The 27,843-nt window shown below is 47.2% G+C and overlaps 2 protein-coding genes across 2 annotated transcripts; one reads left to right on the forward strand and one right to left on the reverse strand.

Annotated features, from left to right (window-relative positions):
* Window positions 1-4,696: 4,696 nt before the first annotated feature.
* On the reverse strand, window positions 4,697-6,314 carry mymk (myomaker, myoblast fusion factor). The gene is made up of 5 exons (XM_018746478.2): window positions 6,180-6,314; window positions 5,726-5,840; window positions 5,359-5,507; window positions 5,093-5,209; window positions 4,697-4,843 (listed from the first exon to the last, which is right to left on the reverse strand). Exons 1-5 carry the CDS (start codon window positions 6,312-6,314, stop codon window positions 4,697-4,699), a joined length of 663 nt encoding a protein of 220 aa, XP_018601994.1.
* A 6,796-nt stretch (window positions 6,315-13,110) lies between these two features.
* On the forward strand, window positions 13,111-24,654 carry ttc16 (tetratricopeptide repeat domain 16). Its single transcript, XM_018746458.2, has 18 exons — window positions 13,111-13,212; window positions 13,422-13,564; window positions 14,728-14,803; window positions 14,986-15,088; window positions 15,192-15,337; window positions 15,587-15,710; window positions 16,320-16,400; window positions 17,405-17,580; window positions 17,678-17,987; window positions 18,668-19,037; window positions 20,977-21,080; window positions 21,407-21,533; window positions 21,902-22,115; window positions 22,313-22,468; window positions 23,412-23,582; window positions 23,928-24,104; window positions 24,247-24,391; window positions 24,533-24,654. The coding sequence occupies exons 1-18, from the start codon at window positions 13,111-13,113 to the stop codon at window positions 24,652-24,654; spliced, it is 2,847 nt and encodes a 948-aa protein (XP_018601974.1).
* Window positions 24,655-27,843: the final 3,189 nt, after the last annotated feature.

Below are 27,843 nucleotides of genomic sequence, written 5' to 3' on the forward strand. Positions count from 1 at the left end.
TACTTTTCATGATTACCTTTGTCCTGCCACAGGCTGAGGTTCCTGCAGGCCCATCCCCCCAAGGACACTTTTGTTTATATTTTATTCATTCTGCTGGCACTTTTGTTCAAAGCAATTTACAATGTTGAGCAACCTAAAGTTGTTCTCCCCATTCACAGAGCCCAGTAACTTCTTTCTACACTTTTTAAGACACAATTTCTGAAACTGCTTGTCCCGTGCAGAGTCACAGGGAGCCAAAGCCTAACCCAGCAACACAGGGCATGAGGCTGGAGGAGAGAGGGGACACACCCAGGATGGGACACCAGTCCATCACAAGGCACCCCAAGCGGGACTCGAACCCCAGACCCCCCGGAGAGTAGGACCCGGTCAAACCCACTGCACCACCACACCCCCCCTCCCTTTTTAAGATACGTGCCTTGCACAAGGATACTACAGCTGAAGATGGGATTCAAACCTAAAGCCTTTGAGTTCAAAGGCAACAGCATTAACCACTGTACTCCTAGCTACCCCGCTTTTTCTGAGTCGTACATCACCAAATGGATAAATGTGAAATGTAAATACAGTTTAAATTATCTAGGTTTTGGACCCAAAATAGGGGTCTTGAAAGGTGTTGTTCCCACTCCCTTTTAACATAAGCTCAGTGCACCAGTAAGATATGAGTAAGTTGTTTTGGATGTTATAATTTTGAAAGTCTGGAAAGGTCTACAATGTTAGTTTTAAAAAGCAGTGAATTTTTCCAAACTTTATAGGAGACTGGGCATTATTTAGTTTCCTGAGAAAAAAAATGTAAATATGAGCTCTAGCAAGGATAGTGAACGAAAAGTTTACAGATTATTGCAAATGCTAGAGGATGGTGGCACTGCACCCTCAGTGTTGTGCTAGGGCGTATCATTTTATTTACCATTACTTTGGATTTTATCTTAATTGCAGTCAAGCATTTCAGGGACTGAAATTAAACAGCAACAATAACATATTTGAATTTTGCAAGGGAACATTATGGTAAAATTCTACTGAAAAGAAAAGCAAAGTTTTTCCCCCTGCCTTGATATGCGTCAGTGTTGTTTTTTTAAATCCAGCTAAAACTGGAAAAACAGGAAGTGTGATTCAAATGTTTTTACTTGTGTTGCATACACATATACTAACTGTACCGTACTTCAGTTTTTATACTAGGATTTGACAAAATCTAAATTCTGAAATTGTTTGTGGTAAGAAGTTAAACTGTGAGATCACCAATTTATTTCAATAAACTATTTCCTTGTTTAGTATAAACAAGGTAAAAAAACAAATGCAGAACCTATTTTTAAAATATTTTTCCCTAAAGCAGGTTGTATATAGTTTTCATGATAAGAACCATGAAAATTAAGGACTGAGTGCAGCAAATGTCAGGATAAATCTTTAACCACAGCACCACCTACTGCCCTTATGCATCCCTGCATTTTCAAAAACACATTTGTCTTTTTTCCAGGTATTATTAAATACAATATCATTTTAGTCATTTCTATCCAGATGGTGGCGCTACAGAATTACAACTACAGTACAGTACAGTAAAATCTGCCTGCCCAAGACAGTAGCAGCAGTACTCTGCTCTACTAGTAGTGAAAGGCAAGCATCCAACATTTTATTATACGACTTTACTCTGCAAAAGATTTTTATATTTTTAGCAAATACATTTTCAGTATTCTTTCCAAAATATGTTTTATTTTCCAATATATGTTTATAAATGGATAAATCAAATGCTTATTCTGTGACATTTATGTAGGCCCCATAGGCGTGCCTGCAAGGGGTTTCTGGAGCAATGCGTTTAAGCCGGACTGTATATGTCCCGCACATAAAATATTCAAATACAGCTTAGCACAAAAACACTGTTTAACCACAGCTGCATAATGAAACATGCAACCTGCAACGAATGTGTAAAACTCAAAGAAAACTGGCGCCAAGATCTCATAAGTGAAGACCTTAACTTATCTAGATCTATTTGCAAGTGTTGTGTACCTAATTATATCACGAGAACCATATTTGGGGCATTCAGGTGAAATGGCACAGCATGAGAGAAGAAAGGTGGCGGCTGGGGGGTGGGGGGTGGGGTTGGAGGCTCCAGGTTCAGACAGAAACGCCTTTGTGTTCCACAGCTGTTGCGGTAACAGCTGACAAGGTCTGCACTATGTACCCTGTCCACTGGACAGCTGGTAGCTGTGGCACCAAAGGTTTCCCTTCCCTAAATGGCTGTGGTGGTCACCACCCACGTGCCACAAATGTTATGTGTCTCTTGAACTTCATCTTTCAGCGGCTTGATTCCCCCCTGGGCTGTCAAAGAACATGCTGGGAGAGGGCAGCGGACGACTCCTTGTTACCATGGACGAAGCCCTTGGACAGCTGGGAGAATCCTTTGTGAACAGTACGCCCGACACACCGAGGCACCGCGTCGACTCGCGCTGCAGGTTCCTGCTGCGACACGTGGCCGCGTTCGAACCCTCGGTCGCAGTCAGGACCCGTGCTCTGACCACTCTTTCCCGTTGTAGGCTTCCTCAGAATCAATAGCTGTGTGTGCATGATTGAGTGCGCGCCCTAAGGAGCGTGTGAGTCACCATTTGTGTGTGTGTGTGTGTGGACGTCTAGGGTGCCGTCTGCGTACGTGTGCAGGGCTCGGCCTTGAGCGCAACGGTCTGGGACAGACGGCGAAGAGCGAAGGAGCCGAAAAGCACTTCACACCAGCCGTAATAAAAGTCTCAGGTTTCCGTCCTGCCGAGAATGGGAAAAGCAGCCAGGAGAGAGGCACGGGCAGCCAGACTCTCCCCTAGACAAAAACACCTTTCTCTAGGCACAGGAGCTCAGGGCCTGGACCCCAGTCAAAAAGCCCTTTGTGGACCGAAGCTTTCTTCACAATTGGCTGGAGACTGTTGTGTCTAAGACACGCAGCACATGTTTGTAGCTTTTAGCAAGTGTTTCATGGAGGCAGAAACAAGTCTTCTCTCGGCACAGAATCCTATTCAATTTCTTAGGGAATGCGCTCTGGCTTTTTCGACGTTTAATCCCCAAAACGTTTTCGCCGGCGACCTGCAGTAAAGTAACGTAATCGGGTCGAGGAGCTGGATTCGTTGCCCGTGTGCGGCGTGCGAGATGGGAGGTCTCGGCACGTTTCCTAGCGCAGCGCGAAGTTGTGCAGGACTCACAAAGACGCAGAACTCTCGCGCCAACCAGCGTCGTCTCTTGGAGTAAAATCACGAGCAGAAGAGGGGTAGGCAAAATATTTTATTCTGAAGCTGTAACACAGTTAAAATGTACAACACGAGTCATATTAAATACACCCAAGTCCAGAAAATAAATACACAAATATACATTTTTTTGCATATCATTGAGGGGGTTTGGCCTGTGCCCGCTCTCTGGTGGGTCTGGGGTTCGAGTCCCGCTTGGGGTGCCTTGTAACGGACTGGCATCCCATCCTGGGTGTGTCCCCTCCCTCTCCTGGCCTGTACCCTGTGTTGCCTGGTTAGGCTCTGGCTCACCGCAACCCCACTTGAGACAAGCAGTTTCAGTCAGAGTGTGTGTGTGTGTGTGTGTGTGTGCGTGTGCATATCAATGCAAAAAAGGATAAAAAAAACCCTGAAAGTTATACGGTCAAAGGGATGGCACTAATGAGAAAAGGCAAATTAGAAATGAAGGCGAGCGCAGCTGAAGCCTGTACGCTTTTTTCATGGGAACGTGGCGCTGTCTACCTGCTGCTTCAAGACCATCATTGGGTTCTCACTTTACAGCTAAGCGACTGGAACCAGTTCAACTGCACAAATAAGCGTGAGACACCTTCTAAAATATATTTGGCATTTTGCAGTGTGTATAGTGAAACGTATGGGTAAAATGCACTTTTACAGTCTTGACATTTTTAGACCGCTGGTTAACTACGTGGTTCCTGTCTCTAGAAGAACAGCGCCCAGAGATTCTTCCCCAAGGGGCATTTAAAGCACAATTTATTCAACTTGGAGAGATAAAACGTCTGCTTGCCTTCTCCGCTCTTAAATGTTCCAGTCGGTGGCTGGCCCGTCTCAATGTATAACCCTCATAGAAGATTTCTTCTCCCCTTTCCCTTCAGTACCTAGTTGTTGTTCTTCTTGCCACAGCTGCATGTGGGCAACGCCCAGGTAAATCCCTGGTGATCGCTGGGTTTGCACGTAGTAAATTGTCTGTCTCACTCTGAGCATCTCAGGAGTCCCCCGGTCTTTAAAGGTTTTGTATGTGTGATTTCTTGTGACCCCAACCCAGGGCCACAGTTTGGAAGAACATTTGTGTATGTTAGATCTGCAGCCAAAAAGGTGTGCGTAGGATCTTTTTCAGCTGCCTTTTGACATCCAGCTGTATGAAACTCCCTCTCTGTTATCCTTGTAATTTGGCAGGTGCTGGGGGTCGGTGCAGTGGAAGTATAGGGTTGCAGGCACGCATCCACGGCCGCTTGGTGGGGCACTTCCAGAAGGTCCGGACCTTGTCCTTAGTCGCGGGGTTGGGAGCCTGACATCAGACAAGAGTGAGTGTGGGTTAGCATGCATGGCTGGTGTGCCAAGGAAGTGCGTGAACTGCCATGTCTGGTGCTCGTGTGTGTAAATTCAAATAGTAATGTTTGCATGCCACATTAACTGTGTTTCCGCAGGGAGGAAGCACCATCACGCTATGGGCCTCTACAGTTTGGCGTCAATAAAAAAAAAGGTCTTCATACACAGCAACAAAGGGTGTAGCAGTTGAGTTTGGCTGCATTGCGACCCGTTCCTCCCAGTCGGTTGGCCTTAGGCAGCAAGAGCACAAATGACACAGCCAGAGAAAGGTGGTAGAAGCTGTGGACGTAGGCATAGTCCCACTCCTGCAGGAAAGCACATGGACACCCCCCTTTTACGTACAGTGTGTGCTCAGCCATCATCATCATCATCATCATCATCATCACACTCATCATCCTTTACATTCACAGGAGATCATTTTCCAGAATAGAACAAATGTAGGGATGTTACTCGGAAAAACTCGACCCGAAACCTCCGTTCTGAAAACGTGAGGATCTCCTGAGGAGAAGAGCAAATGAGAAGAACCATGGAGAGACAGCAGAGGGGCTCATTACCTCAAAGTAGAAGCGCAGCATCAAAGCAAGGGCACCGAAACAGCAGCCTGGGCCCACCTGCTGCGTGTAGACACTTTTCTCCGGGTATAGCCCCTTCTTCTCCTTCATCTTCTGCAGCTGCCAAAATAGAGGAAACATCAGGAGGAGTAAAAGCATATTAAAGCACACAGAGAGACACACCCAAGTCAGAGAAATTCCATGAACCTGTGATTTTCGTTCGGTATGACACTGAAGGTTTGTGTGCCTAGACACTGGCTAACACTGACCCATTTTACAGTAATCATCAGGATGGCGGTCCCAATGGGTCCTGAGTAGATTCCATATCCCCAGCGGTCCTGGTAGATCCTCACAGCAGCGGTCAAAACACCGAACATGGTCAATGAGGATCGCTTGGGCTCGTCAAAGTCTCCTAGAGCTGTGGATATACAGCATAAGGTCTGGACTCAGTCTCTGCATCTCCTCATCGACGCACTCACTCTTCGTCTAACTGCATGTGAGGCTGTAAATCAAGTAACTTCACGTTAATCAGTCAAAATGCTGGACAACAACAGGTACCCGGCAACGCCCCAGGAAAAGAAGTGGCTAAACCTAAAGTCTCCATATCGAATGCCCTTCTGAAAAGGTCGACCTTACCTAAGAGGGTGACCCACATCGAGATAGCGGTGCCGTAGACACTGAAGTACTCCAGAATCTCGTACTTCATGAAACACAGGATGGACAATCCTGGGCCATCGCATGCATGGTAGATCTGGTGTCAAACAGGATTTTAGCATTTCGACTTGTGCACTTGCTTCGACTTACAATACAAAGCATACAACACGTACAATATTGCGCCAAGGGTTCGGAGAAAACTGTGAACTAGCAGAGGTGAGATAAACTTGGATGCAATTTTGAGTACGTTGGCGATGCACCACGCAATCGCACATAAGCATAAAATGCAACAGGAGACTTGTGCTCATGTGTTTTCACACCTGCACACATAAATTAACCATACTTCACACAATTAATCATGCATTAACCCCCCTACACACATCAATCGTATAAGACAAATATAAGATAAATAAGATGGTAGTGGCAAGACTCTTACCGCTGTGAAAAACATGGTGAAAAAGTAGACCATTGCTTCCATATGGAAACCTCTTTTGGCGGCCACACTAGCGGTGGGCAGGAATACCAGACTGCTGATGGTGGGCAGCAGCATCTTAGCAATGAAGGTACCCATCCTGAAAATCAAAGGTTGTCTATGGAATGCTTTTTGTAGCAAGTCTCTGGGAAAGAAGCTCTCAGTTCAGAAGGCAAGGGAGAAATGTGAAGACAAGCAGCAAAGAAGAGACAGCAGAAGGGATCCCGACAGCTGTCTTCATGGGCTCTTTAAAATTTAAATGTCCAACTTGGACAGGGGACCTTGAATGTGCTGTGTCGTCACATGGGAGCAGCTGTTACTGTGGAGAGCTGCAGGAATCCACAGCACTCTCTGAAGCACTTCATTCCTCAGCATTCCTCAAGTCCACACTCTATGAAAAGAAATGCCTTCTTCTGCATTACTCAGCCCCACAGTCCGAATGCAGGACTAGTCAACTCTGCACTTTGTTCAGCGCTACTTTCGTACTTCAGCATCACCCTGGCAGGTGAGCGAAGGAAAACGATTTTGATGAAATATCTACTTTGGGGTCGCTCGCCGAAGCTACAAGATTTCGGAAACACGAGCGAGACAAAAGGGGTTCACTTGTTTCCGAGAGATGACAATGAACTGAGCTCCATCTGAGGAGCAGTGCTGATGTTTGTGACACTTTGCGACCCTCGGCTGTTCACGAAGGCTGGCTGCAGGACGGCAGGCTGTAGTCGCCCCTCTCTGCCCAGCTGTCCCACCTGCTAGAAGAACACAAAGGGACCAGTGTGGGAAAGGGCTCGCCCCTCAACTGGAATTCCCAGAGTGCTTCTGTAACTTGATCTCTCCCTGGAACCAGTGAATGTCACTTACAGCCTTGGATCCGAGCAGAGGGAGTACCCCACCCTTAGAGTGGCGCGTTACCTCACTTACGCCACACTCAAAGGCCTTGATGAGTAACAACAAGGCGCTCTCTGCATTTTAAACGGTCTTCCTAAATGCACGATTAGCTCCAGATAGCAGAGGTAAAACTGGGTGGTTAAGAAAAATCACTTGCAATGCAACTGCAACTTGATTTAAATAGAATTTTTCATGCCACATACAGATAATTAATAAGAACCATAAAACATCAGGGGGTTGTGGTGGCACGGTGGTGCGGTGCATTGGACCGAGTCCTGTTCTCCAGTGGGTCTGGGGTTCAAGTCCCACTTGGGGTGCCTTGCAATGGACTAGCATCCTGTCCTTGGTGTGTCCCCTTCAGCCTTATGCCCTGTGTTGCCAGGTTAGGCTCTGGCTCCCTGCAACCCCATGTGGAGCAAGTGGTTTCAGATGGTGTGTGTGTGTGTGTAAAACACTGTAAACCTGTCTGCTAAGGACTATTCACATGCGTAGAGCACTTAAACCGATGATTGAATAAATAAACACAATGGGTGTCAGAGGCAGGGAGCAGCTCCTCCCACTAGAAATGGAGTGGCTGTTGGCTTTAAAACATGGTCTGTGTCAGAGGTAGTGATATGGCATTTCACTGGAATGCTGAGATTTCCCTCTCAGAGCTGGATGTGTGCAACTTGAAATCTAATCAATTTCTCAACCTTTATTCAGCATAAGCACAAACATGTGCGCTCAGTAAATGAGAGAGGATGAGATATACTAGTGTGTGTATGGGAGGACTTCATTATTGTTCAGTTACAAATCTCAATGGATTTAACGACGGGATGTAGCAAGAAGACACAAAGTCACCTTTATTCGTTATTTCTAACAGTGTTCAAAAAGCCCTCCCGGATCTATCCCAGCAGGGTAGAGGGAAAGGGACATACTGTACACCGCTGAAGTGGCCCTGTTACTATAGCACCAAAGCAAATGCCAGTGATGTCATCCTGTTATCCATAATCCAGGTGGTGCTATGTGGCGTTGAGACACCACCCAGAAATACTGTACATTCCTGTCTAGGAGTGACGTAATACTGTGCTGATTTTGAATTTCCCCACGCATTGAACTCTGGGACTTGTTTAAGCTTTAGTTTGGATGTTAGTGATCAATAGATATTGTTAGATCATGAGCACCTGTATGTAGAGAAAACACGAATATACCCAAAACAGTGTGCATGTTCTCCCCGTGTCTGCATGGGTTTCCTCTGGGTGCTCTGGTTTCCTCCCACACTCCAAAGACATGCTATTCAGGTTCCTCCCTAGTGTGTCAGTGACAGAGAGAGTGTGTTCCACTGATTTATGGATGAGTGGTCCAGTGTAAGTAGTGTATTGTATCTAGCAGTGTAAGTCACCTTGGTGAATAAGGTGTGCGGGTTGATGACACTACGTAGAGTTCATTGGAAGTTGCTTTGGAGAAAAGCGTCTGCTGAGTAAATAAATGTAAACATAAATGTAAAACAGCCTGAGCCCTAGAGCTGATGCGATGGTTCACATCTGAGTTCTGTCACCTGGCTCCTGTCAATGGATGTAGTGACAGAAAAAATTGCATCATTCTGGTGGATAAATGAAATATTAAGAGTCTCAGCTGGTCATCAATAGGTGCCTCTTTGAGATGAGTCTACTGCCAGTGCATATGTTGTGAGAGACAACATTTGTACTGGAAAAACTTTGGTATTAGCAAAACGGAATCCTTTGACTATGACTTTGCGATGACTCATTTGAAAATTTTTGCAAAAAAAAAAAAAAAAAAAGTTGTACCAGTGTCTGCAGTCGTGGTGGATGCTTAAACGCCACAAAGTACAATGTGCTACGAGTGTCCGTGTTTCCTCTGCTATTCGCTTGGTTGTGGTTGTGTGTCGTGGCTGTGTGCCGCTGCAGGCACCCGCCTGGTCTACGTCTGACTAAGACAGAGCCTAGTCCTCCAGCCAGAACCTCACCGGGGGATGTGTATCTCATGACGGCTCTGCTTCAATGGAGGCAGCACGAGGAGGAGAGGGGGGCGGCGGCTGGCCTGACACAACCCGGCACTCGCAGCTTGAGACGAGAGCAGAAAACGTCTTTGCCTCAGAGGTTCTGTTAAACCTTAGGCACTAACGTAGTCCTTTGCAGACACAGGAGTGAGAGTGTCCAGCTGCAGCCCTGTGAAATAAAAGGAGAATCTCACACTGCATAACCGATAGCTGCTCTGGAATCCCGTCGCTTTCTGGGTTATCGGTGTGCAGTAAATTACCGGGCTCACGGCTTAAGCCCTTATAATGTATGCAACACAAACTTGCATTAACGCTATAACCTCTGGATTTTTACTGCTGCTATAGTTCTTCTCCTTACGTCGAAAGTAAAAGGTCACACACGTTCGTCTTTGAGATGCCACTGCACCTGATCTCAGCTGAACTCTAACCCTGATCGCTCCCTCTCTTCAAGCAGTTCTTTTTGAGCCAAGGAGTGCATTTTTCTCAGTATATTTCTCAAAATTTTTCATGTGTATGAGGTGTTGATGTGAGTGCTGAGCACAGACCGACGTTCTGAGGTTGCAGCCCTGTGGCTCCCAAGCAGGTGTACTGACACCGGGTGTGTTTCGGTGGACTCTGAAAGCCCCCTGTTAGTGCCGCCGGATGAGGGTGTACCTCAAGAGCTGGCGATTTCAGGACATTTCGCTTGAGCTGCATATGCCTCCCTCGGTCCTGGTGCACCGGAGAGGACCGAGAAGGTCTCCTGCACCGTGAACGTCGGGGTTTAGCCCGATGAGCACGCCCCCTCTCCAGCTTCTCTACCAAAGTGGACCAGCACCTCTGTCTCTCTTAAGAGAGTTTACGCTGGATTTCACCGCGTGCACGCTACCGCACTGAACTTCGATGGACGTGAGAGCGGCTGCTGGCCCCTTGTGGAGGGACTCAGGTCAATGCTCTGAACATCTGAGCGTGTCTCCAGCGCTGCGCCGAGAAGGGCAGACGCCCCTTAGTATCTCTGAACGTCCGGGGCTCTTTTACCTGTTGCAACTAATGGGTAATGGCGTCTTGAGGATGAGATGGGGGAAAGAGGAGCAGACTGCCGGGAGGATGTTAGGGGACCCAGAGACCAGGGGAGGGGGGAACAGCGACTTCCTCCGTGTCTGTCTGTGAGCCGGCAGCTTGGCTGGGAGAGTCACTCGGGCTCCACTCCACAGCACAGCAGCCCCACTCTTGGCACCGGGATGGAGCTGCTTTCATAGGCGTTCCCCCGCTGCCACTCTCTGCCTGCTGTGATTGGGGGGGAGTGGGGGGGGGGTGGTGGTGGAGGGAGGGTGTGGGTCGTTGGGGGGGGAGGAGGGGAGCATAGGGATGCAAGCGCACACCTTACCCACAGGACACATCTCCTCTGCAGCACAGTGCCTGCACTACTCCCCAGCCCCAGGACTGCAGCTAGGTGAGTGGGCTATATTTACATTATCAGGCCTCGTAGGTTTCGTCTGTGTGTCAGAACGCTTGTGAGCGCATGTGAGTGTGTGTCACTTTGGGTGAGCCCAGAGCTTTGGGTGCCTGCGCCTGCGTTTGTGTATACGCTCCAACCGCACAGGGGAAGCCTAGAGCTCGACCTTTTGCACCCCTGCAAAATAAACTCAAATATCTGTTTGCTTTACTCCAGCCCTATTGAGCTGGGGAAAAATTCTGCTGAGGAGTTCTGCCCGTGGCTTAAAGAACACCATGGGGTGATGCTTGGCGTCATGTGCGCTCAGCACAAGTGTCACGCGAACAGAGCTGTTGGGCTGATCTGTCCACCGATGCCCACTGATCTGGCAACACAGCGTGTGTTGCCCTGCTTTTGTCCGCAGTGTCGGGCGGCATCCATCATGTAACTTCTCAAGCGTTCGCATCAGCAGTTGTGAAGACCACTTTATGAAGGTCCATCTTCTGGTCTGAGATCAACATTCATGTTTCCAGCGGCAGATTCTGGCAATCATAACTCGCGCTGCAGTGTTCCGTGATGACATTATTATAAGCGCGTCCTATGAATGGAAAGCTCTATCTGGGGAATGGACAATTGCTACTGAACATTTTTGGGGTGCAACATGGAGAAACGATGCTGTGAGAATGTTCCGGGCTGTGGAGACCAGGGCTGGGTCATGGAACGCAGTCGCTTTTTGTCTGCATAATGTTGGAGGGACAGTGTTGCATTATGGGACGGCATTTTGAAACAGTGTGCAGGTGCAGGACGGAAGGTCTCAGAGCAACGTATGGATCGCATAACCAATGCTGAGGACCAGCTTATGTTTCTGGAACAGCGTTCGGGTGCGGTCTTCAAAGACCGTTGAGCAGTAGTGATGGGAAATACTGAAGCGTGCTGAGGGCTGGAGTAAGGAACATTTCCGAGAGATAGCAAATGATTCTCTGCAATGAGGACAAACCAAGAGAGTACGAAAATAAAATAAGAATTAAAGGGGACAAAATTATATGAATGCCCAGCAAATTCACGTTGGACGACCCGAAGAATTACGAGGGTAAGGAAACGAGTCGTTAATGCTCTGCGTCCATTAAAAACTCGTATTTTGCAGCATATTGCGAATGCATGCCGCGTGTCCAGTGTGTCAGTGGCGTTATGAAAATGAGAGATCTGACCGAAAAAACTTGCTGGAAGACACCTCTGATATGAAGGGGCAAGGCCTATAAAACTCTTCTTTCCGTTTCCAGCACAAGATGGAAACAGAAAGTTTATGGACACGTGAGTGTGCCCGGGTCAGCCCCGGTCAGTCCTGGTCAGCCTCTGTCCGTTCAGGCACTTGCCAACGCCGCACAACCCAGGCGCCTCCATTTTCCACTTGAGATGTGAACGTGAGAGGGTTTCTAGGAGAGGAGGAAGTCGAGTCTGGTTGAACAGCTCTCCAGAAAGGATGAGTCTTCTCAGACAGCCGGCTTGGAGCCTCCCCCCGGGATGGCCTGTTGTCTGTCTGCTGCCAGGGAAAGAAAAACATCCCTCCCCTGAGCAGGGGGCCCCAAAGGCAAAGGGATTTTGGGGGGCGGGGGCGCGGCACCACTAGGGTGTGCGGCCTGGGAAGCCATGAAAAGACAGGCCGTGCAGTCTGTCTGTGGGAGCCTGTGTCTGGCAGCTGGACACACTCCAGCTGTGTCTGGGAGCGTAATGAACTCCAGGTGTTCCTGCGGGTAGTTCAAGACACCTGTCACCAATATTTAGTGCCAGAAAAAGCCAGACTGCAAACAGAGCTAGACGATCTATTTGCTTATTTTAAGAAGCCTACCTAACTGGCGTTGTACGTCAGAGCAGGAGAGGTGGGGCGGGGGGTGGGGAGCGGGAGAGGAGTCTTTGCCAGAAGCGGTTTGCGGTTCGCACTCAGCGTCATGCCCACGAGCCGAACGTGTGTGGCGGGAGTCTGTTTTCCAGCACCGCAGATCAGAGGACCACAGACTGCCCTGTGGTCTGTACTGATCTTAGGGATGGAGTCATCCTGAGTGTCAAAGCTTCATCTAGAAAGCAAGAGCTAAGAGACCACGTCAGAACCTCAATGGGAGTGAAAGACTCTTGCGCTGAGAGTCTTTTCTTAATAACTTCAATTTTTCACAATCTGGAACTCACCATTAAAAAGGCCAGTCAAGTGTTAGATCAGCGTAAGGTACGAAACCATCTACAGGTATAGCGCTACCTCACTAAGCTGAAAACCTGTAAGTTATTTTCGAAGTTGGCTGTGGACAGATATGTGTGTGTGTGTGTGTGTGTGGAACATTATCTTTCAAAATCAACTGCAATATATTTAAAAGTCCCTTGTCTGCTATGAAATAAGAACTAATACTTTATAAAGGTAAAGGCTGGTAGAAGCTGAAACACATTGTAGGCAATTAATTCAGCTAATCATATATATTAAAGAGCATCATGCTTGCTTCTGGAAGAAACGAGTTCTGCATCCCGAAGACGACCCAGTATGCTGTAAATGGAGACTCCTTCTCTCTGCTGTCGAGTCTATGATAATTTTTTGTTGGTTTCTTTTTCTAAGGATGAGAATCTGTTGGAGTGCACAGTGTACAGAGGCAAGCCTGGTGCTGCTGGGGGTCTTGACTCTTTCGCTGTCTCTGGGAAACATCTCAACCAGAGGACAGGTACACAGCTCGCTCTGTGACCAGCCATAGTGGAGCAGTTTCTGAATCTTGCTCAGATCACCTTGTTTCTACTCACATGCCCGTCATGTCGTAGCTGTTACGGGGTAATTTTGGGACCTGAATGCTTCTGCTGTACGTCATCAATATAACCAATATTAGTCATCTGCAAATCCGAACAACACTTAAGGTGATGACGCATTGTATTCCAGGAGGAGGGCGTGGCCTCCAACAGTCTTGAGGATGAGTCAGAAGTGACCACGTACTGGTGGGGTGAATGGGCCAAATGGACGGCCTGCACTCGCACCTGTGGCGGAGGAGTCATGTTCCAGGAGAGGCACTGCCTGAAGCAAAGGTCAGGGCGGGCGAGAGGGACAAAGCAACTCATACAGGTAGTGGACAAAAAGCAGTGCAGACTTTAGGGAAATGTCACAAGATATGTCAAGATGTCAGCATCAGGCATTCAGGCTGGCGTGGTCTGAATATGGCACGGACTCAGAAAATGTTCTGCAGAAATCTGCCTCCATACTTCTCGAAGGAATTCTTCTGATCCGTGCCAAAATGATTTAGGCAAAAACCTCTGCTCTAGAGACTTCTCAGGAGAGCCTCACGGAAGCCAAATAGGACCGAGATCCAGTGACTGGGAGGGCTCCATTGGATGGGTAGCTTTTTGCATGTTCTCCTCATGGGATTTAGGTGACCACTGAGAATTGTGCTGCCTTACTTCTCACTACTAATTCAATCAGTCTGCCCAGTCTACGCCAGGAAAATGTGTCCTGGGTCATTATGTGTCCAACATCACAACGGCCTGGTGGAACCAGGCACTCGGGTTTAAGATGTCTCCATACGCACTCGTATTTACTGTGAAAACACAGATTGCCAGACCATACCGTCTGCAGTCATCCCCCAAAGTCATTTGTTTCTTGATAGACGTGATTGAATTGCAGAGGTTTGCCGCTCGGAGTTAGAAGGGGTGTCCAGATCTCTGAAGCTGCTGCGACTGTTTCTGTTGATCTAAGATACTTATCACCAAGACTCAGCTCGGCACAGTTTGCTCTCACAACTTGGACTAACACGTTCACGCCGCACAGGTTGGCCCGGTGCATACACTTCTTGCTGCTCTTCAAAAATGATTTCATGGAACAGGTTCTCAGAACAATTTCTGCACCCTACGTCACAGAAGCCTCTGCCAAACACGCACAGGCAATTAGACCCCATTCAGGTCACTGAGGTCTCCTCTTACAGCCGTGTTGGCTCATAATACTGTATGTGAGGAAAAGCCTTATGCCTGCAATAAGAGAAGTTGAAAGTGGAGTTTTGCGCATTTCACGTTCCGCTCGTGTTTGTGTGACGACCGTACAACGGGCCATATGTGCCGATTCTGTCTATTTGTCCACTACCTGTAGCCACAGTTACCAGAAAAGATGCTTAATGCGGAATACTGGATATTTGATTTTCAGATGTTCAACATACAGCAAAACATACACCACCAACAACAGATTCTCTTTTTGTTCAAAGGAAGAAAGCAGCTGTTGGAAAGGACAATGTGACTTGTAATGGCACTGCGAAGAAATACCTTCTTTGTAACACCAAGGTGAGCCTTCACCATCTCGGGTCTAGTAGAAGTCTGAGCTTGCTCCCTCCCTGCTGGTGTAACCTCACTCTATGACGGGAGCTGGAACTTAGACTGAAACATCATCACCACGGATGCTCTCAACTCTCATGTCAATGGTAACATGAGGGCAGTAAGACTGCAGGTATTCACCTGGTTTGCAGGACTGTCCAGCTTCTGGGCGGAGCTTCAGAGAGGAGCAGTGCTGGTCGTTCAACTCGCAGGTTTACAATGGGAGGAGCTACCACTGGAAGCCCCTTTATCCAGGTAAGAGCACAACTCTGAGGACTGCACTGCACTTCCCATCTCTGCCCATCACTGCCCCTGCCTTCTGTTTGATTTCTCTAACCAGGCCTGTGTTGTCCCACAGATGACTATGTCCATATCTCCAGCAACCCCTGTGATCTGCACTGCACTACACCAGATGGCCAAAGGCAGCTGATGGTGCCCGCCCGTGATGGAACATCTTGCAAATATAGCAACTACAGAGGCGTCTGTGTCAACGGCAGGTGTGAGGTTGGTGAGCATTCCGTGTTTCTGAGGGATGTGGTGGAGCCTGTCACAATGGAGGGAGGAAGAACTAAAGCTATGTTTTTTGGGAAGTGTGGCTGAAGCATGATGTCATGTGCAGTGGGAAGAGTTGGAGCTTCTCTCCATAATACATTGTACGAAGACTGCTGGATGACACGAAAAGTGGAAAAAGATTGCCGCCATGCTGTGATGGCAAGCTCACCTAAACAACCTGCCCGATTTGTACCTTTGCAGCCTATTGGGTGTGATGGCGTTCTCTTCTCATCTCACACCCTGGACAAATGTGGTGTGTGCCAAGGGAATGGCAGCAGCTGCAGCAGGGTCACAGGAAACTACAGGCGGGGTACATCCAGCTTAGGTGAGAGTCACTGAAGTGGAACATAGACCTACTGGGATGAGTAGAGCAGAGGTGGGATGTTTTACAAGTGCTACAGCCCTGCACTACACTCTAAATGTCACTCATGAGTAGTCCAGAGGCTACACAGGCCTTCACACATCTACCAATACGTTGTGGGGCAAAGGTGATGAGCAGGTAGAGCTGGTGCCTCACAGTGCCTGAACTATGCATTTGGCTATGGGTTCAAATCCACCTCAGTGTGTGTGTGTGGAGCTTGTACATTCTCTTTGTGTTCACAAAGGTTTCTTCTGGGTGCTCCGGTTTCCTCCCCAAGGTGTGTTTTAAATGGACTGGTGATTCTAAATTGCCCATGGTGTGTGTATGTGTGAGCGAATATGTGTGTTGGGTGAATGACTGTAAGATACTAATCTACAGTAGTTTATCTACAACTGTAAGTCACCTTGGATAAAGGTGCCAGATGAATACTAGTTAATAATCATTGTATGTGACTATGAATTAAAGTGCTAAATGAATGAATGGAACTAGTGCCGAGTTTAAACGTGTCAGTGGTGGATGAGAAGAGCTCTGTTGAAAGCGTTAAGTGAAATAAATCTTACGTGCTGCTCCTAGGCTACACTTTCATCACACAAATCCCAGAAGGCTCTTGGGACATCCAGATCATCGAAAGAAGGAAATCTGCTGACATTTTGGGTAATTACTTGCCTCCTTTTGCCTTAGAATAGTGTACATAAACAAATCAACCCGTCTGCAATGATGAAGAAAGCATATTTTCAAAGCAGATATATTCAGTTCAGTAATCTGGCACCTACCTTGGACCTTCTCACACTGCTACGCCCTTCATTCTGCAGAAAATCTACAACTCTGTGTGAAATATCCAAAGCCAGCAAATATGTTTGGTTACTCTGGATATCTCTATCTTGGACTGGCAACAGGATTTCGAGTAATTTTACAATTGACGCAAGTGAAACATGAAATTAAACCTACTTGGTAAAGAAGAATCTTGAATGTCTTGATAGAAGAACAAAAAATAACAGCTCCATTCAACCACTGCTCTGACCGCTGAGTCTAAGGCAGGGGTGCTTTACTTTTTTTATGCCATAGACCCTTTTGGCAGTCTGCTGGAACATGTGCTCCCCTTCTCAGAATATTGTATTTAAATGCATATAATGAAATATATCGGATTGCAAAGGAAACCAGTTATACTAAGATAGTTATCAAAATATTAAAAAAAAAACATTCATAATCAAATGAAATGCTAAATTTTAGTTAGAGGTTAGTGAAAATCAAGATGTACATTTTTTCCCCCATCTAATATTCAGAGTCAGTGTGAAACCCAGCAAGTTTTCTACCGGACCAACAGGCCAAAATTTGGCAGAATCGTTGAACTCAGTTCACATCTCAGCTCTTCCTGAAAGTTCAAGAGTTCAAGTTGTGTATTTTGACTTCAAGTGGGAATCATGAACGAGTACACCGACCCCTTAGAGTTTCTGTGGCCTTTGAAAAGTCTGTTCCTAGTGTTCCCCTCGCAAGAATCTAGCATTTTCTCATTCTCCCTTAAGAAATTTTGCAGAAGTAAATACAGTGCAACAGAAATCAGTGAAGATTTACATTTGTTATATTAAGAGATTTAAAAATCTGATTTGCCACATGTGGCGATTGGGGAACGTGCTGCTGAGCCCGTCTCTACATTGTAGCTGTGACAGACCAAGCCGGGAACTTCTTCTTCAACGGCGCATATAAAGTGGACCGACCGCAAAACTTCCAGGCTGCTGGGACGATATTCAAGTATCGGCGGCCTATGGATGTGTACGAGACCGGAATTGAGTACATTGTGGCCAAGGGGCCCATTAATCAGCCCATCAATGTTCTGGTACTGTTTTTCAGCAGATTTTTTTCACTATGCAATGGACAGCAGTACATGAAATGTGTATAATGCGATTAAAACGTTCAACTGTTCCCTTTCCAAGGTATGGAACCAGAATGGCCGCACACCCTACATCACCTACGAGTACACAGTGATGCGAGACCCCTTCTCTACTCCTCCTCTGCCTCTGCTCCACTCAGAGACAGCAGAGAATGGAGACACTGGCGCCATCTCTCCAGGTGTGGGGCGTCACAATGAGAACATGTCTGACCCCGAGCAGAACCATATCCTGAGGGATAAGTCCAACATAGAAGCAGCGGGAAGCCAGAAAGGTCAGGAAACCAATGAGGTGTATGAGGACACAGCTGGAATGGTCTGTGAGCAAGACGCCCCAACGCCATGTCAATACACAGGTGACACTTTCCAGAAAGGATCCTCCCTTTGTGATCTTTCATATCCGTCTCCTTCAGGACACAGGACACATCTTCCCTCCAACACATCTGTGTGGTCCTGGGTCGAATAATGACCGCAGCTGTAATGTTGTGGCTGCTCTTGTAGTGATGTGGCAGTTGCACCTGTACCGCCTCCAGTGCCGCTGAAATGAAAGAAGCTGAGGAGAGTACACAGCATGGTTGACTGGACACACAGGAGATGAGCCAGAAAGCTTAGGTTTTTTTTTTTCAAAGGAGGCCCATTCTGTCAGCCATCTAGAGACATGCATTATTCATGAACTGACACCATGTGTGGGCAAGGCACTGCTTTTTAAACCGTGGATCATTTAAGAAGCACGGTCATAGCCCTGCTGCAGGCTTCAGGCCCCTGGCATCGTAGTAATGGAGGCACATGGAGGCATATGGGATGCTTCTTGTTTGCCCTCACTTAGACCTCCCACACTGCGCTTTGCATCGTACCCCTTATGTGTCAGACTTACTTATTAACACACCAAAGCAGCCCACATACATTTGCGTGCATCCATACTCATAGCTACAAGCGGCCTCGCTCATAGAGCCTGATGTGCGACCATATTTGTGTCTCATTTCCCCCATCTCTTATTCCTCCCGCTTTCATCCTTCACGTTCTGTTGACTGTGCAGAGAGGAACGGCACCCAGTCCGGTGGTGCTCCGGGGCCCGTGTTCCCTGCAGGCCGTGGACCGTCCGAGGATGTCCCGGGCTCTGAGAACTTGATCTGGAGTGTGCTGCTTGGGGAGCGCATTGGCTCAGAGGAGTTGCTCATAAACCTCTCCACCAACCACCTGCTGGGCCAAGAAAATGTGTTCTCCTCAGAGACAGAGCCTTTGGACCTCGACTATGCCAGTCTGGAGCATGATGCCTCACATCACCTCAACAGCTCACTCCAGGAACTCAGCATCGGCCGCCATCAAAACGAGACTGGAGACTTTGTCTTTCCCAACCGGACAGCGCTACCGGCTCATAAGGGTGGTACTCGGACTAACCGGACCAGGTAAAGTAATCTCCAAACAGTCAGGCTACCTCAGTTTGCACTGTTCCGAATCTGGCTTTTCACCTGATACATCCATCTTGCACAGGCTGCCTCTTCTCCCACAGCGATACTGTTTGGGAGTTGAAAGGCTGGAGGAACCGGATGACTGCGGTGAATGTTTATTAGATTCAATACCAGCACTGAATTCAAATTAAAATGAATCACTTCTGCAAGTCGTTAGAAGTGAAAAAAAATTCCAGAAGGACATAAGGCAGGCAATTGGCCTGGTGGGATTTCATGCTGTGCCAATGATAAGTTGTTAGGTAACCAGATGGCTAATTTGTATTGCCATGTAAACAGTGAAGAGTCAGCAAAACATGACAGAGTTTTGTTTTAACATTTTCAGAGCGGATTGTGATGCAATTACGTGCATTATGATGTGGTCACTGCTGCTGTGCACACTAATATGGCCTTTCTTATGGTACGGTCAAGTAAGGGTTACGGTTGGGCCCTTAACCACAATGCTGCTTGATTTTGTTGTCTTTGTTCACACTCTGATCTGTGAAGGAGTTTGACCTGAAACTGTTGTTTTACTTAGTGTTTTCACTGTTTTTGACTGCTTTGTACCGCACACTCATGCTACTTGTGTTGCTGCTACATACCACTATTAAGCAAGGCCTCATGGGGTCACAACCACTTCTGGCATGCTGAAAAAAAGCACTGACAGGCAGTCATAGAAAAGGTTTTAAGGCTACATTATGTAGACACTAAATGGTTATTCCTTTGACTAAAGCATCTTTTGTGAAGTTGAAGTGAATTCTGTATACAGTTATGTGTGCAATGCCTGCGGGCAAAAACCGTGGTACGCGGCTAACTGTATTTTTCCTGAATTGTGTGCCGGCATCTGTGTCTCCATCTTTGGTGAAGCGCACGTTCGTCTACGTTGGAGTAACTACAGTGAGACCGCATCTCCGCAGAGACTTGATGTCACATGGCTGTATTTAACAGGCCTTTTGGGGGGGTGGTCACGCTGCCTTGGAGCGAACAGTCTGCTGTCTGTTCCTGGCCTCCAGACTTGGCCTCTTCCATTCTCTTAGAGGGAAGTGAAGGCAGGAACAGGGTTAGGGTTAGAATGAAGGTTTTGGTTCGGGGGGTTGCTTTCCCTCACATTCGAAACAAGCGCTTGGCTCTGCTTGCTCTGCTGCCGGAGGTGGTGAAGCACATGGTGCAGTGGAGAGACTTCCCGCCCCAGAGTGCAGGCAGAGAGCTCCAATGGAGGCAGTGGAGCGTGTTCACTGCTAACTCCGACATAACGGATGCCTTCAACCGCCTCTGCCTCCTCTCAAAGAGAGAGGTACAGAAACGTGGCTGAGCAAAGACATTGCAGGTTTACCTGCACATGGGTATCATTACACCATTGGATAGGTAGGTAGATCGCTAGCATGGCTGATTGGAGAAAAGAGGTACAGTATAGACCTAAAGCAGTTTTGTTGACTGTTTCTGATGAGCAAAGACTAAGTCTGTTTCGTGTAACCGGGGCTGAAGACAAGATACTGTTAGTTCTGTAACACAGCTGGAGTTCGAGAACATGATACGCCAAGTCTCTTTCCTGCCAAGAGGGGAGTTAGGTCATCGGCCAAGCAGAGAATCCCTCTTTTGTTAATGCACAAAGATGTCAACAGCTGATTTTACAGTTATCTCCCGATAACAGAGTGAACTGTTATCTGGAGTGAAACATTTTTAATTTTTTTTTAATGAAGAAGAGTGATGTTAAAATCTCCACGCTGATAAACAATGTGCAGGGTCATTCGATACGTTTTTCATTACGGCTTTAATAGTTTTCAGTTCTCTCTGAGGCTTAGACAGTGTTTATTTTAAATGAAGCTTTTCCCGAGAGGCAGTAGGGTTGAGTGGGCTCGTGTTTGGCAGTGCTCATGTGATGACAGCACTCTCTTGACAGGAATCACCAGAAGGCATCCCAGAAGAACCTCAGGCTGAGCCCAGCAGACATGTACCGCTGGAAGCTGTCATCCCAGGAGCCGTGTAGCATGACCTGCTCCATTGGTACCTCTCTCCATCCTTCACACGCACACATACACACACATACGCACCATCACGGTCCATGTTACATATACTGTATGTAAACACGCATCTGCTCTGTCTTACAAACACATTCATATTCATGTCAGTTAGAGTCTCATCTTTTCCACGCACATATCCAGTCACACTCAAACACTTGCACCGCGCGTGCTTGATTTTTTTTGTCACACAGATAGCATAGGACAGGATAGGATAGGATGGTGCTTTATTCATTCCTGCAAGGAAATTCACAAATTCACAGAGCTGTGCACTTTCAGTGACCTCTCCTTTTTTGCCCATATGGACCCCAGGTGTGGCAAAGTCTTTTGCCATGTGTGTGCGATATGATGGAGTGGAGGTAGATGACACTTATTGCGATGCCCTGACCCGTCCCGAACCAGTTCACGACTTCTGCATTGGCAGGGAGTGCCAACCCAGGTACAAAAGTCTTACCCAGGGTGCCGATCTCCAGTTCTCGAGGCCTGAAATCGCAGGTATTAGAATGCATTGTCATTGGCACCTGGCAAAGCCCTCAAAATCCAGATGATGTGAATAGCATTCCAAATAACGAGTTCAGTCACATAAATAAGAGTTGAATTTCAGAAAAATCCACTAAGTCATGTGACCCTCGACTATCTGAGTTTGTCAAATGTAACCGGACATCAGAGACGCAACATGAAAAAAGTACAAGTAAACTAACATTAAATACAAATGTTTGCTGAAATCTCTCTTCCCCATACTTCGAGTAACCTTACGGATACCCCTTCCACCCTCACACTGCCTCTCGCACCATTGCCGAGGGCTAGGTGGGAGGCAAGCAGCTGGAGTGAATGTTCTCGGACCTGCGGTGAGGGCTTCCAGTTCAGGATGGTTCGCTGCTGGAAGATGCTGTCCCCTGGCCTGGACAGCTCTGTGTACAGTGACCTCTGCACCCTGGCTGAGCTGGAGCGTCCCCCTGAACGCCGGCCCTGCAGGAGTCCTGCCTGTGGCCCCCAGTGGGAGGTGGCTGAGTGGTCTGAGGTGGGCTGCCTTCTCAACCACAACAGGACTATTTGTAAATAAACCACAAATACTCCTTAAAGGTCAAATGGTGAATGATGTCTCTTGTGATGGAAGACGCCTGAGACTGAAGAAGGACTGCAGGTACATGAGAAAGAGCACAGGCAAACGCAGTCCTGCAAACTACGTCTTATGTTTGTTTTCTAACACTTGACCAGTGCCCAGCGAAGTGTGGCAGCAGAGGACAGGTGACAAGGGAAGTTCGGTGCTCCGATGAGATGAGTTCATGTGACGTGTCCAGCCGCCCACCATCCTCCAGGAACTGCACGGGTCCACCGTGCGAGCGGCACTGGAGCGTGTCCGAGTGGGGTCCGGTGAGCATGCCGCTGGAAGAGATGTAACTGGACTTTTGCTTTCCGCATTTAAAAGGACATGGCCACATAAAGCATGTGCCCTATTTCATGTTTACAGGAAGGGTTAGGGTTGGGTAAAGGCTGATATTTGGCAAAAAGGTTATAGTAAGTCAATGTATAGCAGCTGCTAGAGAAGTGCTTAGAGCTACTGCTTTTGATCCCAAAGGTTGCAGGTTTAAATCTCACCTCTAGCTGTAGTACCCTTGAGCAAGGTACTTACATTTACATTTACATTTATTTATTTAGCAGATGCTTTTCTCCAAAGCGACTTCCAATGAAGTCTATGTAGTACCAGCCCACACGCCTTATTCACCGCAGTGACTTACACTGCTACATACACTACTTGTAATGGGTCACTCATCTATACATGAGTGGAACACACTCTCTCTTTCACTCACACACTATGGGGGAACCTGAACAGCATGTCTTTAGACTGTGGGAGGAAAACGAAGCACACGGAGGAAACCCACGCAGAGGAAACCCACGCAGACATGGGGACAACATGCAAACTCCACACAGACTGAGTGGGGATCGAACCCACATCCTCTCATACCACCCAGGCGCTGTGAGACCCTAAAACTGCACCAGTAAAATTACCCAGCTGTATAGATGTGTTAATAATTATAAGTAGCTTAATATTGTAAATCACTTTGGAGAAAAGTGTCAGCTTAATGAAAATATAATATATACAGCACATGGAACATTCTTGATGTTTAAAGATAACATGGACACTTAGAGAAATAATAAGGCCCTAACGTCTTTAAAGACAGATTGTTTGAGGTTATTTTGTATTCTTGTTTACTGTTTGCGTATGCTTCCTTGTCACAATTCAGATTCAATGACTTTTTATTTCTGCTGAGTCAGCACTGTGACTCTGTCCCTCATTGATGACCTCACAATGCAGTGCTCCGGGTCGTGCGGACAAGGGACGATGGTGCGGTATGTGTACTGCAAGACCCCTGATGGACGGGTGGTCCCTGAGTCCCAGTGTGACCCTGAGAACAAACCGCTTGCTATCCATCCGTGTGGAGAGAGGGACTGTCCCCCACACTGGCTGGCCCAGGACTGGGAGAGGGTAAGACGTTGGGGGCATGGGGTCGAAAAAGGAAATCAGCATCACAATGTAACATGCCTTGTGCCTCAAGGAAGGTATTTGTTCTTCATAAAAAATGTTTTAAGGGAAATATTGTGACATTATGATGTTGTTAACAGCTGAGTTTTTCTTCAGTCACCTTAAGTAGCAGTAAATATAGCTGAGACACCAAGTTCAGAAAGGTCAGTCTCAGTTCCCCTACTCGGGAGTACAACAGCAAGGTCCCTTCTCAAAGTTCAACCTGCCACCTCTTGGCTGTGTACTTGGAATAAACAAGAGAGCAGGATCTGGGCCATGGATTTGGGTTAGGATCTGGGTCTTCTGCAGTGCAACACCACGTGCGGACGTGGCTTGAGGCGAAGGGTCGTGCTTTGTGTCGGCATCACCGGGGGGAAGTTTCAGACCTTTGGAGAGGAAGAGTGTGATGCCAGCAACAGGCCAGTTGATGAGGACACCTGCTTCGAGAGGCCCTGTTTCAAATGGTACACCACACCATGGTCAGAGGTGAGCTGTACCTGCATTATCTGCCTCCGTTTAAAAAAGAAAGTATAACGTGAGAAAAAAGGCAACTGTTGATGATGTTCATGATGTGATGAGTAGGTAGAATTGAGTTAGCTGAGCCTTTCTGCTGTGTTTGCTGTCCCAGTGTACCAAGACCTGTGGGGTAGGGGTGCGCATGAGAGATGTGAAATGCTACCAGGGGCGAGAGATTGTTCGAGGTTGCGACCCCTTGACCAAACCTGTTGCAAAGCAGACCTGTGCTCTGCAGCCCTGTCCCACAGAGCCCCCAGGTAAGATGAAAGTTCACCAACGCAAAACTGCAGTACAGGGCTCCCGTCCCTTGTTCACGAAGACCCCAAATCACAATCTGTGAAGGACAATAAAAAACCGTGACTGAACCATCGTTCGACTGACTACAATTTCTTTCACAGATGAGAACTGCCAGGACCGCCCCACTACCAATTGCTCCCTGGCCCTGAAGGTGAACTTGTGTAGCCACTGGTACTACAGTAAAGCCTGCTGCCACTCCTGCAGGGCTTCCCGCTCCTCCTAGCCCTCGCTACACCACAGGATCACTCCAGCCTGCACCTGGGGGTTCTTCTCCCATGGAGCACGATACCCCAAACACACTCACAGACTTGCAACCAAAGTCCCTTATCACCTCCAACAGAGTCTTTGCTTACGCTCGCCAACATCCAAGAGTTTCTTGCCCTCAGGTTCCTTGTCCTCTGCCTACATGTGAGCACCGCCGTCAACTCCCCTAGGCTGCATCGGAGTCCTCTCGAGCCCCCACTTTTCAAACAATAAACCACCACCTTCTTCATGCTGGACCCTCGCAGTCACTACAGCATCCCCTGATCCCCCTTTGTAGTAGTTTTAGCCCCCATTCTCTATCTGGGGGGCCGTGTGTATTTGTAGGAGGAAGAAAACGTGAAGAAAACTTAACAATTTCAGCTTTGAGTCATCTTCTATATTGTGATGGAGGAGATGAGAGCACATTTCCACTCAGCTACCTGCCTTGGCCCTCGTGGGCAGGGTTCGAACACAAAGCTGACAACTGTTTTTATATTCTCAATACACTCTGACAATATTCCACTGCTGTGGAATGACACATTAAATTATTGTTCAGTGGAGTATACTGCATGTTTATAGATTATATTTATGATTCATATTGGTAATGGAAGGGGTTTTACATGATGAGGTTATCGCATGACAAAGGTGCAATATTGAAATGTTACCTCTGGCTAGAAATCAGCACTTGCTCTGTATGCTCGAACCCAGGTCAGCTCTTGTTTAGCTGCTGCTTGTTCACATCGCTCACTTACTGCACCCTTCTTCAAGTACTTGTTAGTTCTAGTTCTACACCTTGGAAGCATGTGTCTGGACCATGTCAGTACAGTTCAGTGTAGACCAGTGTTTTATGGATCCATCACATCCTGCCTTGAAGCTTCAAGATTTGATCTCGATATGCACTGGTCTAGTTCCTCGGTGTGTCAATGCCTAGCAAATGACAATGGAATGCAGACAGATGAACAAAGCTACGATGACAATGTTGTCAATCAACTGCAGTGATTGGCTAACAGCTAGCTAAAGGCTACCCTTAGTGAGGTATATTCAATTACAGTAATAATGCCAAGAAACTGACTCTAACCTTCTAAAGGCATGTCAAATACCAAAATCAGTTAAATACTGCAAAAATACAGAAAACATTGAAGCAATAAGCGTATCCGAACACAATGCATTTAATGCGAAAGGTGCTTTGGGCATTTCGGGTCGTACCACCCGGACACTTCCGAGCTTGAGCAGTTCCCATATACGAGGGTGTGTGCATGTGAAATATGGCCAGAGGCAGTCTGCCGCTCTTCGGTGCGCCAGTGTATTAAAAGGTCAAAGGAAAACTTACCTCAAACATATCTTGGAAACCTGCTTTTTGCAGAAAATCTTTTCCCAACACCCTCTCTGTATGTATCGATTTGTACTTCTTTCTATAAACATTCAAAAATCACAGCAGACTTTGTGTGTTTTTTCAATTCATTTCCATGTTATTGTAAACATATCACCACTACTCTGTTCTGTGACAGCAGGCTTTTTCAAATTGAATTTAAAACACAGATATTTCTTTCAAAGAACTTTTGAAGACATCCTTTATGACTGATATCATCGACGAGTATTACAGTAATGGGTGTAATTGAATGTAGCTGTTAAATCTGAGGCTGAGCGCTGTGTCTGAGCACAGCCTGTAGTTCTCAGCAGGGAGCAATGAGACCGGTGCTGGGCTTTATTAGCACCATTGTGTTAATTGGCCTCTTGTACGTTTTCAACCGTGTGGGTAACAAGCTCGCTCTCCCTGGGTGTGTGGACGTGGGCCAGGAGGAAAACATTTCTACCACAATCTTGACAGCTTCAGCAGACAGTGTGAAAAACAACAGCAAGGGTTCTCAAGTCAGGGAAGGATTATATACGTGTGTTTGTGTGTGTGTGTGTGTGTGTGTGTGTGTGTGTGTGTGTGTGTATATATATATACAGATGGCATGTGAAACTCGGTTTCTGGCTTTGCATATATATGTACATTTATTCATTTATTCATTTAGTTGATGCTTTTCTCCAAAGCAACTTAAAACAATAAGCTGCTTGTACTGTAATTATTTACCCATTTATACAGCCAGGCAATTTTACTAGAGTACCTTGCTCAAGGGTGCTACAGCTGGAGGTGGGATTTTAACCTTTAATCTAACCTATAAACCTTAAACCTATAGTTCTAATCGACTGGTTGTCCCCTGTATGTGTTTGTGTGTGCGGTTTGCTCCATTGTGCATTCATGTGTGCATGAGTACCTTTGGACAAGGTAATCTAGCAAGGGAATCATGGGAAACTCCAAGGTGGACAGGCCCATACAAATCCATGGCTCAGGGCTCATTAGCGTCACCTCCAGAAGGGCTGATGCTGACTTGTTGTGAGGCATGGAGAGGGACACTTCAACACCGGCTCATTACAATACCTTAGGAGGAGAGCCAACTTCAAAATAACAGAAAAACCCTAACCCTACAGTGGTGGTGGGGCTCACAGCAAACTGCCATGCTGTAGGATCAACTGCCCCCTACTGGTCCAATTCCTGCTCAGAATCTCACAAACTGGGCTTCAATCCAACTTGCGTGGGGCCTTAAACCACCGTTCATTCAGAGCCTTCATGTCCACCCAAACGCCCAAAGGCAGAAGTAAAATGTTTTTGCTAGAACACGCGGCTTGTTGTCCGTTGCATATTTTAACTCTTTGCTGTGTACCATCTTTATGATGCCTTCTGTGCGATGTCATGACCATGTTCTGAATGCACCATAACAGTTATTCAGAAAAGGTGTTCTCACACATTGACTGAAACCGCTTGTACAGAGCGGGGCCGTGGCGAGCCGGAGCCTAACCCAGCAACACAGGGTGTAAAGCTAGAGGGAGAGGGGACACACCCAGGACAGGACACTAGTCCGTCACAGGGAACCCCAAGCGGAACTCAAACCCCAGACCCACCGGAGAACAGGATCAGGTCAAACCTGCTGCGCCACTGCGCCCCCCCCAAAAGGTGTGCTCATAATCCCAAATATTTTGGTTATGTTTTCACATTTAAAGTATACGAATCAGAGTTCACTTCCCCTCTACATAAATGAACTATGTTGTCAAGCAAGGTGGGACAAAACTCAACACTAAACTCTGACTGGTCAGCGCTAGTCCACGATTGTAATCTCATTTCACA

Source organism: Scleropages formosus, chromosome 1 (genome assembly GCF_900964775.1).
Source record: "Scleropages formosus chromosome 1, fSclFor1.1, whole genome shotgun sequence".
NCBI classification, from domain to species: domain Eukaryota; kingdom Metazoa; phylum Chordata; class Actinopteri; order Osteoglossiformes; family Osteoglossidae; genus Scleropages; species Scleropages formosus.